The sequence below is a fragment of the Hypomesus transpacificus genome, chromosome 17 (assembly GCF_021917145.1).
Source record: "Hypomesus transpacificus isolate Combined female chromosome 17, fHypTra1, whole genome shotgun sequence".
Classification (NCBI taxonomy): domain Eukaryota; kingdom Metazoa; phylum Chordata; class Actinopteri; order Osmeriformes; family Osmeridae; genus Hypomesus; species Hypomesus transpacificus.
In genome coordinates, this window is record NC_061076.1 from 15,037,334 (window position 1) to 15,052,300 (window position 14,967).

At 50.1% G+C, this 14,967-nt stretch overlaps 1 protein-coding gene across 2 annotated transcripts in view; it reads right to left on the reverse strand.

Annotated features, from left to right (window-relative positions):
* Nucleotides 1-14,967, reverse strand: part of rab11fip4a (RAB11 family interacting protein 4 (class II) a) — a 31,418-nt gene that overhangs the window by 6,872 nt on the left and 9,579 nt on the right. Inside the window, exons 2-6 of one of the 2 annotated variants that reach the window (XM_047037957.1) lie at nucleotides 14,530-14,617; nucleotides 12,201-12,286; nucleotides 1,926-2,089; nucleotides 1,436-1,603; nucleotides 1,154-1,288 (exon numbers count right to left, since the gene is read on the reverse strand). In XM_047037957.1, coding sequence (XP_046893913.1) covers nucleotides 1,154-1,288; nucleotides 1,436-1,603; nucleotides 1,926-2,053 — 431 coding nt within the window. In that variant the 5' untranslated portion in view covers nucleotides 2,054-2,089; nucleotides 12,201-12,286; nucleotides 14,530-14,617. Of the gene's footprint in view, nucleotides 1-1,153; nucleotides 1,289-1,435; nucleotides 1,604-1,925; nucleotides 2,090-6,109; nucleotides 6,511-12,200; nucleotides 12,287-14,529; nucleotides 14,618-14,967 lie in introns of those variants that run through there. The other variant, XM_047037955.1, reaches the window with a different exon arrangement.

Here is a 14,967-nt window from a genome sequence, read left to right on the forward strand (position 1 = left end):
CGAGAGCGAGCGCGAGACAGACAGACAGAGAGAGAGAGAGAGAGAGAGAAAGAGAGCGAGAGAGGGCGAGAGGACGCACGTGTGCGTTACCCAACACACACCCCTCCGCTAACATGGACTGAAACCTGCCAACCAGTGGACCCGGGTGTCTCACATGTCATCTCTATGAGTCCACGAGTCCTGCCTGTTCCACTGAGGACAAGGACTTCCTGCTGGCGTGTACACTGTATATACAGTGATTATATTATATTATATACCATTATATATTTACGGTATATACACTCTAAAGACAACTTTTATTCTGAGTAAATAAAGCAGCAGACTGTGTCTAGACTGTCATTTGTGTAAACACCCTCAAGGTTCTGTCTGGAGCCACGTCTTGAGAGGGTTCTTCTACTGCTATACATGTTTATATGAGGTACCTAAAAGCAAAATAATTTTCAGTAGTGCATACCTTTTCTCTGGCATTAAAAAATATGATATTTCTAATATTCTCTAATGACTATTCTCATAGAGCGACCCATTTTCAGAGTGTACTGTCGTGCAATCCTTAAAATTAAGTTTTCCATGCACCAGGATCTGTTTTCTCATAAACACACATTAAAACACACACACACATCAACTTTCCCCAGCCCCCCCCCTACCAAACTGGGATACAGTTGCTATGGTAACCAGCAGTCTCTTCCCTTGATAAGGGTTCTGGGACCGGTACAAGAGGGGAGAAGAGGGGATTTTCTGGAAAAATAAATCCTATATTAACAAAATGTGTGCGCGCGCGTGTTTTCTAAAGGCCCGAAGATATCATAGCTAGCTTCCATCAGAGTTGTGTGTCCTAATCTGGTCTTTGATATGACAAGGTATCGTCACACATAAGAACGAGCTTAACTAGGAGTCCATGTCTGCTGAATGATACGCTGAATCTCCTCTCCCTCTTCTCTGTGGCAGGCTTTGAAGTGTGTGTGTGTGTGAGTAGGAATGGGAAAGCGAGCAAGAACCAAGGAAATACGATGCATGCGCTTGAGTAAGCGTTAACGTGCGAGTTCAAGTGAATCTTGTGTGCGTGTCTGCATGTGTGTGTGTGTGTGTGTGCGTGTCTGCATGTGTGTGTGTGTGTGTGTTTGTGCGTGTGCCTGCATGTGTGTGTGTGTGTTACCTGTTGGCTTTCAGGTTCTTGAGCCTGGCCTCCAGGTCGTTGAGCAGGTTGACCTTCTTGCAGCACTGGGAGCAGTAGATGTCCAACAGCTCAGTGTTGTACAGGTGACGCATCTTCTGAGGGGTCTGGCCCGCACTTAACAAACACACACACACACACATTACAAAACATCTTTGGAAATTAACAGGTCTGGAACCCAGACCTATTTTTACCTCCACACGTCATTTTTTTAATCATTTATAATGATTTAAATGTGTGTGTGTGGTGTGTGTGTGTGACAACCTGGAAGGCAGGGAGGAGCCCAGATCCGAGAAGCCATTGGTGCGCGTGTCATCGTCGGGGCAGGGGCTGCTGGGAGTGAAGTCCACGTCCTCCCCCTCGCCGTAGTCCTCAAACTGCTCCTCCCCCGAGATGACGGACGCAGAGGCTGAGCCAATCAGCTGGCCCGGACTGCACCCAGTTAAATAACAGAGACAGAGTTTAGCAAATCACTACTAAGAGTCAAACCCATCCAGCGCGTGTGGTTCTCAGCCCTGGTCCTCGGGGACCCCCCTGCCCTGCAGGTTCTAGATGTTTCCCTCTTCCAACACCCCTGACTCAAAGGAATGGGTCATGACCAGGCCTGTTCTGAGTCTGATAACGACCCCTTCATTTGAATCAGGTGCGTTGGGAGAGGGAAACATCTAGAACCTGCAGGGCAGGGGGCCGTCAGAGGACCAGGGCTGAGAAGCACTGCTCTAACCAGACAGAGTCGGCGGGCTCTCCCCGTTACCTGTCGCCACGGCCGCCGTCCGAGGAGTCCGAGCCCGCGCCGTTCTCCGCGGCGCTGTCCATGTCGCACTCGGCATCTCTGCCGCTCGCCCGGAACACGGAGCAGTCTGGGTAGGGCCGCGTGCACATGATGACGGGAGGAGGGCCCCTTCTGGCTTCACCGTGCTGCGCACACACACACACACACGTCACGTTAAGTCCGCCGTTGATGATCACTACGGACCATCCTTCACCCGAACTCCAACCAGCATTCGACCAAAACGTGACCTCGTTCCCAAGGAAAGAGACTTTGACCTCGACACACCGTATTTTGGATCTTCCACTTCTCACAATATTTGGTATAAATAGGTGTACTGCTGTGAGACACAAACATCTATGCTGAGCAGAGTAAATGAGCGTCAGCTGTATCATTTATTCTGTGTAAAATAGGTATTTCGGGTGGCGTAGTGCGTTGGACAGAAGGGGAAGGGGGAGTACAGTTGCCAGGTAGATTTGGACCAATTCTAGACATTTCCCTTTTATAATATAGACCATCTTCTTACCGATTTAGTCTCTCCCTCCCTTTCTCCTGCCTCACCCCCCCCCCCTCTCCCAGTTTCCCCCCCTTTCCCTTCTTCCCTCTCCCTCCTCCCTCCCCCCCCCCCCCCCCCCTCTCTCTCTCTCTCTCCCTCTCCCATTTTCTTCCCTCAGAAGGAAATTTATAGCAGCTTCATTCAATCTCTGATTTAACATCTGCAGTTACTCTTCTTCACGGCTGTCTGAAGGGCTAACAACACCATAACACCCTCACACACACACCCTCACACACTCTTTATGGGTACCAAACCCATGCATATGTTTGGGACTGATGGTGTGATGAGTGTGAGGCTACTGTAAACTGGCCTCTCCCACTCCCTGGGGTACAGTTAGAGCATCCTAACACACACACACACACATTCCACCCAAATCCTCTCCACTGCTTTCCACTCGAAATCCATTCCTCTCACAACTTTAGAGGAAGTGTCTTAACGCGCCTGGTGATTGGACGCGGAGCGTGTGTGTTAGTGTGCGGTGTGGGGTGTGTGTTGGGACGAATGCGGCGGCGTGCAGAGAAAAAAGCCCAGGCTGAAGATGATGCTGGTCACGTCCGCATGCCACACGACTGTCTGGGTAGTTCTCTCTCTCTCTCATTTTCTCGCACCCTCACATGTTCTCCATCCCATAATTTCTCTCCCTCATATTTCCGCCCCGGTTACTTTTTCTTCCTGGCAGAGATGGAGGCAGGCTGTGAGGGATAACGTGGTAAAATGTTCTCTCGCTCGTGTTTTCTGTCTTTATCACAATCCCCTATCATTTGGTTTTACTTCCTAGAGTCTACCTTAACCTGTCGTCATCCATGTCTCTCTCCTTCTCCTCAAATGTTCTCTCTCCCCGGGTCGAAGAGCTGACTATTAGATATTCATATCCAGACGTACACCACCTCGCAGCCTCATTCACACCTCGATGAGCTGAGGGGGGAGGGGGAGAGAGAAGGGGGAGGAGAGGGGGTATGGGAGGAAAGAGAGAGAGAGGGGGGAGGAGAGGGTGTTTGGGAGGAAAGAGAGAGAGGGGGGAGGAGAGGGGGTTTGGGAGGAAAGAGAGAGACAGCGGGGAGGAGAGGGTGCCTGGAAAGAAAGAGAGAGAGAGGGGGGAGGAGAGGGTGTTTGGTAGGAGAGATAGAAAGGGAGGAGGGGGGAAAGGATGGTGTGCTGCATTATCTTTATTAGTCAGTGACACAGAGAGCCATCCCTGCAGCCACTACCGAGGACACACAAACACACAACCCCCCCCAAGGGAGGAAGGGTGCAGCCCCATAAACACACACACAGTCCACTGCAATGCTGTCCTGTCCTTCAACCCCACCAACGAGGTACGATGTGGCGTTCTAGAAACACTGGTGTTTTTATGTAGGGGAGGTAACTGTGTGGAGATATCAGACTAGGGGTGAAGGTACAGACTGAGGGGAGACTCAGGAGGAAAGTGGTCTGACCTAGATATGTCTGCTACCCCTGTACTGTGTGTGTGTGTGTGTGCGTGCGTGTGTAACCTAAATAATATATACACATGCCCAGACTCACTAGACAGACAGACGCACGCACAGTGGAAAGTTTGTTGGCAGTCTTTGTTCCTTTCATATCCAAGATAAATTAAGAAACACTTTCCAAAAACACCTGTTACATTTAAAACCACAGTGTGTGTGTGTCTCTTGTCTTTGTTTCGGGGTGGGGGTGTAACATTCTGATTCAAGAAACGTCCCTCGCCAAAGAAGCGACTCAAAGCTTTCACTCCCCGCCATAAATTATAGACGTGTTTTAGTCTGGGCGACGGTGAGAGGGATGGGAGAGCGAGAGCGAGCACGCAAGGAGGACAACAAAGGACTCTGGGTGGAGTCGGGTGTGTGTGTGTGTGTGAGTGAGTGAGTGATCACTGGATCAAACTGTCACCAGTGCTGGTATGAACATCTCTGCTCTCAGGCACAACACACACACACACACACACACATCTCTCTCTTGATCGTGTCAGATGCTGATGTAGCATGACACCGCAGGTTGACCCCCCCCCCTCCCCCCCCCCCACCATCATAGGCCCACATTCAACCGCAAAAAAGGAAAGTGAGAAAAGAGAAGAGAGGAGGGGATAGGCAGAGGTGGGGTTGGGGGGGGGTTAAGGAGAGGAGGAGGGGGAGAGAAAGGGAGATGGGAGGGGGTGAGAGAGGGAGAGAGAAAGTGAGATGGGAGGGGTTGAGAGAGGGAGAGAGAAAGGTAGATGGGAGGGGGTGAGAGAGGGAGAGGGGGAGAGAAAGCAAGATGGGAGGGGTGAGAGGGAGAGACAGAGAAGGAATGCTAATAGCTCCTTGTCCTGCTTGACCTTTGATATAATGTTGTAACACACCACACACACACACACACACCCCACACACACACACACACAGACAGACACGCATGGTGCTCACCACGGGTGGCCGTCTAACTCCGTCAACCCAATCCTTCTCCAGAGCCTGAGCGTGCACACACACACACACACACACACACACACACACACACACACACACTGCCCCCTGTTAGCTATATTCAAACAAGACCCCTCAAGCTGCAACCCATGTACCCCCCCCCCCTCCACACACACACACACACACAGACACACACATTACTTGGCATGTGAATGAAGAAACCTCTTTAGCTTCAAGTGGATTAGTGCCTGTCAGGCCGGTTGTAGCAAGAGGCTAATGGAGTTAGCGCGTTCTAGAGCATTCACTCACAGGTGAGGAACACTGTGAATGGGACAGGCCAGACACACACACACACACACGACGATGTGAAGACACATCCACATTATACTGCACACCCAAACACACTACCTTATACACATATCACACTGAATACTGTACACACACATACTGACATGGTATACTGTGCACACATGCCACACTGGATAATGTACACACCCTCGAACATCCAGACTAGGGCGAAAGGATAAGTACCGTTAGTGTACAGAGGAGTATTGCACAGTGTAGTCCTGTATAAGGCAGCAGATGCCAGAGGGATGCGTATCCGTGGTTACGTTCCCCGCCCTGTGCTACAGTACAGACGGTGATGCTGCTACTGAGAGAATGGAAAGTTCTCCATCAACCTCCCCAAGGGGCCTGGGCACATAGGGAGCGGACACACACACACACACTCACACACACACACACACACACACACACACACACTGTACGGAAGAACATGTCTTTAGTAAATGTGCATGCACTTACATGCACAACACACACACACACAGAGCAGACAAAAAATAAAACGAAGGAGGTTACGAAGGAGAGAACTCTGTGTGAGACAAAGGATAGAGTGATGTGCTAAGGTGTGTGTGTGTGTGTGTGTGAACACACACCTTAACTCATCCCGAAGACGAGTAACATCTTTGCAGTAGAGTTGGAACAATGGTTGTGGCTTGCCTGCTGCAGCGTTCTGTCTGCTCGCATGCACACCACGCGCACACACACACACACACACACACACACACACCATGTCCTTTTCCAACTAATTCACACACACACAGACACAAATGCTCATTCACACAGTCACAGTCTACCCATGTCCATTTCCAACTTCACTCACTCACACACACTCACACACACACACACTCAAACACACACACACACACACACCTTACCGTGCAGGTTAGTGTAGGGGAACTGTCTTCTCCAGCCCCCCAGAAAGAGCCTTCCAAGCCTGAGTTCACCGCCACCGCCATCTAACCAGCCGACACAGCCTTACATTCACACACGCGCGCGTGCTGTAGTCCCAACAGGGTAATCCACACACCCGAGTGCAGGCACACGCCTTAAAAACAGCCTCAACACACAGCAGTTCAGTCCAAGCACCGGAGGCTTCCCCAGACCCAAACAGGGAAGGAGAACCAAAAGCACACAAGCAGGCAGTTCGACTCCACTGAGGTCCTTTCAGTCAAATCCAAAGAGCTGGAGCTGAAATGTTCCCGATGGCATGACACACACACACACAGGCGCTCACACGCACAGACGTTACCAGCACACACAGACCCCCTCGCTGCAGCCCACCCGTTCAAATTTGAACACACACACCGACGCGTTGGGCTACGGCAACTGTTGCCGGGGTAAAGCCACACCCCCTGATGGATACGCCAACCTCTTTCCACTCTCGCTCCCTCATTCTTTCTCTCTCCTGGTTGTTGCTAAGCAACTGTTCGGCTAGGCCAGCCCCCAGCAGTGACATCAGCGAGAATGCAAGGCATTGCAACATCCGCTAATCTCTCTCTCTCTCTTTCTCTCCCTTTATCTGTGCCTCTGTCTCCCTCTGTCTCTCTCACATACACAAACACACACTCCCTCCATCTCTCCGTTCAGCATTTCAAACTGTCCCGATTGAGTCACAGTTCTGTGTGTGTGTACGTGTGCGTGTGTGCGCAAAAGTAGCCACAAGACAGAGAGAGAGAGAGAGATCAGGAAAGAGCGACAAAATATCCGTTAGTCCCATGCCCCTAACCCACACAGCGAGGGAGTTATTCCTGTGGAAGACAGTAATCTAATCACCCCGACACAGACAGCCAGTCATCCCATCCAACCGTCTAACGGCCGTCTGGGCTGATGAGACATGCCTGGTGGTCAGCCTGACCACTAATATGACTGGGGACCTCAGACTTGGGTCAAATACTATTTACAAATACTTGAATGCCCTCGATTCGACTTGCCAGCGCAAAACCAATGCGCCTCGATGTCTTATACTTTTCATGTCATGCTGACCCGGGTGGATGTTAATAAACATGGCCCAAAAAAAGACCCACGTTAAACAGAGAATCTCTCTTTAACACCATGATTTAAATGTTATAAGAAAATACTAGGAGAAGGTTTGCATCTTTGCTCATAACCAAGGGCACGGTACTGTACGTATGACCTTGTGTACACAGACACAATGACGGCTTAGCTTCTGCCTGGGATAACCAACCATCTAACTTCCTGTCCAGCCAATGGCTGACTAATAAAACACTGTTTCCATTTTGACTTCAGGAGGAGGACGGAGGAGTGGATGCTATTGACTACAAATGAGGGGAAGGTGTCTATGATAAAGGGAGGGAGAGGGAGAGAGAGAGAGGCAGAGAGAGAGAGAGGCAGAGAGAGAGAAAGAGAGAGAGAGGCAGAGAGAGAGAGAGAGGACGGGGGAAGGATGGAAAGCGAGCGAGGGAAAGGGAGAGAGAAAGAAGGAGAGCAAGAAAGAGTGAGGGAGAGAAAGAGAGAAAGAGAGAGGGAGAGAGAGAAAGAAAGGGAGAGGGAGGCGGAATAATTTTGGGGGAGGGCTGGAGAAGAACTTGGCAGTGGATAAATCGATAGAGGTTCAGCCTTCAGCTCTGCAGCACTTACACTCTGGGGAGGGGGGGGGGGCACCCGCACACCACATTTTTAGCAACTGAACACGGAAACGTAGGCACTTTGTGTTCAAATGGTGAATCGAAATTAAACAGACACACACGCTGTCTTTGTTGCTTTAGAGACAGGTCATGCTGCTCCAGCGCAAGCTTGTTGTGCTCATCACCACAAGGTGTGTGTGTGTGTGTGTGTGTGGGGGGGGGGGGAGGGTACTACACACCTACTTTAAACCCCACAAACACAAATTCATATACATGTCGGCAGTCTCAGAGCAGGATGGAGACTTGAAAGGCTTCCGAACAAAAGAGAGATGGAGGGAGAGAGAGGGAGAGAGGAGAGAGGGGTAAAGAGGGAGAGGGTGAGGGGAGAAGAAGAAAGATGTTCATGTTCAAACACAGTTTTTGTTTAAACGTATTTAAACAGCCCACACAAAGGCAAGACACAAAAACATAGGGTGGAGAAATTGATTTGCCTGTCACCCTTACACACATACACAATCTCCACCAGTAGGTTCACCAACAAGGTGATATTTACCCACACGCTACAAACTTCCCTGGCCATCAATGAAAGATCGGTCCGACAGTCATGCAATATTGCAACAGTTTGTTGTTTACATTCTAAAACTGTCCAATTTCATCAAGAGTGCTCCAAGACAAAGACCCAAACACCAAATATCTCGCCAAACACGCTTTTTTTGTTACTGAAATTGAGGTTCTGGAGATTCTTCTCTATCAGCAAGATTAATGTTGGGGTCAAACTGGATCTTACTCACATCCACAGCAGGATTCTGAAGCACTGAAGAAGAGAACAAACGTTAAAACAAATCGGCCCCACCGACCACCTGTCCGTCTTCCTCTTTGGTTCGTCGGAGCGACGGAACGTTCAGTTGAAGGCGAGTCGCTGCGTCCTGTGGCGTTTCGGTGTAACTGCGACTGAATCAGTCCCTCTTGGGAATATATGTTTTACTTGCGCCACTGAGACTGTTAGGAGAGACTCCAACGCGAAAACAATCCATGGTCTAATGAAGTGACGCGAGTGCAGAAAGTGACAATAAGAAATCATTTGTAGTCTTACTGCACGCCTCGGAAACGAAGACCCATACCTGTCTCATATTGAAACACACACACACACAGAGTTCAGCCAGCCAGAGAGGGCGTGTCCTTAGTACGGAACATCTTAAGGTGGAGACTGCACAATCCTCAAATCCTATTACCTCATTAGGTGTTCTCTCTCTCTCCCCCACACACATACACACACACACACACAACCAACGCAGGTGAGTCAGACTGGATCCACGAGCGGATGTTCAGACTCGATTAATTCACCGAAGGCTTAGTACAGTACAGGTAATGGACCTGCTGCACACGCCCCTATCTGGAGTGTGTCCATGTGTGTGCAGCACTTGGAGACGTTCCTTCCAGTGCACGCGTGCCTGTGTGTGCGTGTTATAGGAGATGCAAGTCAGTAGGTGTGATGTGTGTAGTGTATTTACTGTGCGTGTGTGTGTGCGTTTGTGTGTGTGTGTGCGTGTGTGTGCGTGTGTGTGCGTGTGTGTGCGTGTGTGTGTGTCCGGTGTGCGTGTGTGTGTGTGTGTGTGTGAAGGACATCAGCAGTGCCAGACAGAGGTCCCTCCTCAGCACTCGTCATCACACTGATGAGTGTTATGAGTCATGGCAGTGAGAAAGGTCAACAGAAAGCACCACATCACAGCTACTGAAGTGTGTGTGTGTGTGTGTGTGTCTGCTCGCACAGTTTTCGTCCCGAATTCGTCTTTGAACGACCCATCCGCACAAACGCAATGAGGGTGACTAAAAGCTTACGCCAAGCCAGGATGTACACACAACCTTTCCTGAGTCAGCTAGCGGAGATTTCATATCCACGCGGCCTCCGCTAGCAAGGCTTCCAGTCGAGTGTGCGTTTTCCGGTCAAACGGCGCCCTCTGGTGAAACATCTACAACACTGCAGGACTCTCCATCATGTTCAAGGGCTCGCGCACGGTGGCATCACATTAAGTTTCATGAGCCCAGTAAAGGTTATGAGCGTGTGGAGGCTCGACAGACTCCTCATCCTCGCAGGACCGCTAATGCTCTGCGTCAGTCCAGCTGAAATACTGACAGACCCACTGCCCAAACCAATCACAGTCTGCTGACTAGGGGAATTATGTACCCACACACACACACACACACACACACACACACACACACACACACACACACACACACAAACACAACAAATCTACACTTACACAAAACACAATCAAATGTGTATAGACACGCAAATGTCAACAATGCACACACACTGTCCATCACTCACAACACAGACACACACACACACGGTCCTCCAGTGTACACACTCTGCTACAGCTGTAACTCAGTTCCTATAATTCAACTGTTTACACAGATAAACAGAAACGAGCGTCAATAAATATATACTATTCATTCACAGGCATTGATTGGTAAGTCAAACTACTACAATGTGAATCTTTTTCTGAACAGCTCCCCAAGTCATGTATTTCTAGAAAAACCTGCAATTAACTCGAATAGGAACTAAAGATACGACTCCCATTAGAGTATGTGTGTATGAGAGAGAGAGAGAGAGAGAGAGAGAGAGAGAGAGAGAGCGAGAGAGAGAGAGAGAGAGAGAGAGAGAGAGAGTGCTTTTGTGTCGTGACTCAAGGTCATTCTACAAGGAGAGGAACTGTCTCTCTCTGCTTCCCTCATCTTCCTCGCTCCCCCCTGCCCTCTTCCGCCCGACCCCCTTTCCCCTATCCTCCTCCTCATCTATGCCCTCTCTCTCCTCTCCTCCTCCCTAAACTCCCTCCACCACTTCCACCCTTCCACCACCCACAACAACATGACACTCAACCTCACTACGACGCAGCACAGACACCCTCCTCTGGTTGCGAACCGTCGGGCTCTGACACAAGGTGGATTGTTGTGCTGCTGACGGATGTTCTGCTGGACCCAGGCCACCCCCACCCCCCCCACCCCCTCCACCCCCCCCCCCCTCAGCAGCGCTCTCCAATAGGGGGGCCAGGGGCCAGGAGCTGTCTGGACGCCAGGAAAACTTTAATTCACAACAGCACGATGATATATCGACAGGTTGGAAGGAAACAAATTGTATTTTCCAATGCATTTACCACTACCGGGCGGGGGAGACTTCAGACACACACACACATGCGTGCTTACACACACACACACACACACTGCAAGGCAGGGTGACCTGAGGCAAGGCCAGTTAGCAGGAGAAGCAGGACATTGGCAATAAGATGAGACGGCAGCACAATACAAAAACTAACTGTCGCACGCGCGCACACATGCATACCTGACACACACATGTACACCAGACAGACACACACACATGTACACCAGACAGACACACACACATGTACACCAGACAGACACACACATGTACACCAGACAGACACACACACATGTACACCAGACAGACACACACACATGTAAACCAGACAGACGCTGGTCGGTGGAAGGGATGTGGTTCTCATGGAAACAAAGACTTTGAACCAGACTGCAGAAAACAAAAGTGAAGGCCAAAACAAAATGTGAGCACCCTACCAATCTGTGAGGGTCAGTGAACAGATTGGATGAAACACAGACAAACACTGCCGCGCACACACACAGTCAGGCACACACGGGCAGTCACAAACAAATACACACACACAAGCCCCCGTTAACTGTTCCTGGTTCGCCCGACGAGGACAACGTGACTGAACACGAGACATAATGAGAGCGAGAGACAAGAGAAAGAACAAAGCCATCATGGATCCAAGAGATCAACAGCATACAGAGAGAGGGGGAGGGAGAGAGAGAGAGAGAGAGAGAGAGAGAGAGAGAGAGAGAGAGAGAGAGAGAGAGGAGAGAGAGAGAGAGAGGAGAGAGAGGGAGAGAGAGAGAGAGAGGAGAGAGAGAGAGAGAGAGAGAGAGAGAGAGAGAGAGAAAGATAGAAAGACAAGGAGAGAGATTGGGAGGAGAAAGAGAGGTCGGAGAGAGACAAGGAGGAGAGGAAGAAGGGTAGGACAAGAGAGAAAGAGAGGGAGGGGAGGGGGAGTAAGAGCGAGAGAGGAGAGAGAGAGGAGAGAGAGAGAGGAGAGAGAGAGAGAGAGAGAGAGAGAGATGGCGTAGTTGAGAAACAATTAGGTGTTCCCAGATGGGTATTAGGTCACGTCCCAGTAGCAGTCTCCTATTGGTCTACTGCATCTGGGACCATGATCCTCAATACAAAAACCTGAGAATGTGGTACTTTTCTAGGATAGGTTCCTTTATTTGGGCCCTATAGGGTCCTTCAGTAAGGTATTTTCCTAGTATAACACTAGAGTAGCTGCTGTACTTGGAGAGTTCTTACCTGGTAGATGTAGCATTGTCTGTCTCATAGGGCTGGGGAGGGCACACTGCATGGGCCGAGAGCTGTCTTCAGGATCTCCTCGCATCCTGGGAGAAACACAGGGAGGGGGGGGGAGAGAGAGGGAGAGAGAGAGAGAGAGAGAGAGAGAGAGAGAGAGAGAGAGAGAGGGGGAGAGAGGACAAGGGGGAGACAGAGAGAGAGGAAAAGAGAAACAGAGGAAAAGAGAGAGGGAGAGAGACATAGGGGACAAGAGAGAAAGAGAGGGGAGAGAGCGAGCGAGAAGGGACGGGAGAGGGAGGAAGAACAGAGGCAACAAGATTAAGCGGGGCGAACGAGCGAAAGCGAGATGAGCAACAACCAGGACACCTCTTCCCTCGGTGGCCTGGTGGCCTCTCCTCTCCCCCTTTCATTTGCATCTCCTCTCCTTCTTCCCCCTTTCCACCTCCTGACACATTGATGCATGGCCCCGAGCTCAGGGCCGCTTATCCGAGTCTCCGTAGCAACATACAGAAACACAGAAGGGGGGGGGCCATGCTTTGTGGGCTCCTGATGTCCCCATTAGTAAGCTGACAGTCCCTGACAATGCACCCAGCGCTCCAGCACGAGACACTTCTTCTAGAGCCGACAGGGGTCTTTTAACAGCCACCTCTGTTCCCGCGCTGCTCTGTGCGCGTTCTGTCGGCTGTCTCCTCGGCCATGTCTCCTCCTCCCTCTCCAGGTGGATGGAGGGTGAAGCCATCACTTGTTAGTGGTGGATGGGTGAGCTTCCTTTGCTCCACTCTTAGGCTCATTAAACACACACACGCACACACACACACACACACTAATCACACAAGTCATTAAAAACAGGGGAACGAGCGATGGCACCAGGTTCCCCTGGGCTCAACGCCCGGGTTGGCACACACACACACACACTCGCACACACACTCGCACGTTGGAGTGGCACATGTTCATGGAGCGGGCAGCGCCCCTGCTTCAGGCTGGTGAGCTGGCGAGGAATCGGGGGTGCCAGCTGTAGCAGGGCATCAGGCTGGCACTGTGACTACAGACTGGGCAAGGGCACTGGCACACTAACAGCTACAACCAGGAAACCAAGATTTAGGTCAGTTTTAGAGACTCCAGAAGAATCTTTCTTAAACCAACAGAACTCCAAACTTGATCTCGTTTTCGCTACCAGAAGGTGTTTTTTTACTGTTGTATGTTTAAAATGCAGCGTGATATCTTTCCGTGTTTAACTTGTCTTGTCAGATCTGTGTACGTTGGTCTAGTTAGAGACTGTGAAATAAAAGGCGTGAACTTCACAACAGAAATATTCCGTGTTTGAGCGTGATGTTGATCGTCATCATCATTCTTACCCTCATCGTCATCCTCAACTTTATTTATACCCTCACCTACGTCCTTTTTTCCCATCCTCACCCCTCACCCTCACCCTCACCCTCAACCTCAACCTCACCCTCACCCTCACCCTCACCCTCACCCTCACCCTCATCTACTTCAGTAGGTAGATCTGGTGTCTGGATCTGGGCTTGTCTCCTCTTTCAGAGAGAGCAGAATGAGACATCTTGTCTCTCTGCTTCAATAAACAAACTATTTATACACCAGGAGAGAGCGACACTCCCAAACGTCCACTGGAAGCGTGAAAGAGATTAGCGCACAAACACACGCGAACCCACACAAACCAAAACACACGCGCACACACATGCATGAATACAAGTAAAACATAAACTCCTCCAACACACACACACACGCATGTGCACATCCCACACAAAGGGCACACACACACCCACACAAACCCAGTGTAGTCCCATGCTGCCAAGGCCTGGCCTGCCTGTTGTTTTGCCTCTGGTGTTCCCATGTTAGGTTGTTGCTTTGGATTCTGCTGACGGGGGAAGCTTAGCTATCTCAGAGGAGAAACACACACTCTGGGAATAGCATTATTAAAAGAGTGTGTGTGGGGGGGGGGGGGGGGGGGGGGGAGCATATGGGGGGTGGGGTGGGGGAGGCAGCCAGGCTGAATGCTGATTGTGTGTGTGTGTGTGTTCTTGTTTGTTTTTTGACTGATAGCATCTTTAGTTGAAATCGGTGCTTTGACACCTCAAACACACAAACACACGCGGTATAGCTGGTCACGTAGTAGGGTGTGGGTTTTGAATGCAGGCTTGAATTGTGCGCTAGTCATACATATTCATATCAACCTCCAGTACATATCCAGCAGGCTCTTCACACTGCTGTGAGGAACCCCTTTGAACAGAGTGGAGAGAGGGATGACGAGGAGGGGACAGAGGAGAGGAGAGAGACTCACTTCACTTCTCTCTCTCTCTATTTGTACCTTTGATGGCGAAAACTCCATGGCAGAAGTCTTTGAAGTTGATCCGTCCGTGTGCATTAGGATCCAGATACTTGGTCAACTTCTTCACCTGAAAGAGAGGGATAGAGGGATAGAGGGAGAGAGAGAGAGAGAGAGAGAGAGAGAGAGAGAGGGGGGGGGGGAGAGAGAGGGGGAGAGAGAGAGAGAGACGGATAGGGAGAGACGGATAGGGAGAGGGAGAGAGAGTGAAAGAGAGAGAGACAAAGAAAAATTGAGTTTTCAGTTACATAAACATTTTAATGAGGTACTAACCTTTCTGTGGATACACTAATCTTATGCCATCCAATGCTAGTTCACGTTTACCTATTAACAATAAAACAACATTGACATTAATAAGTATTTTGTAAAAGGTTTTCGATTAGATTAAACCACAGCCAAATGTCTTTCATTCAAGAGGAG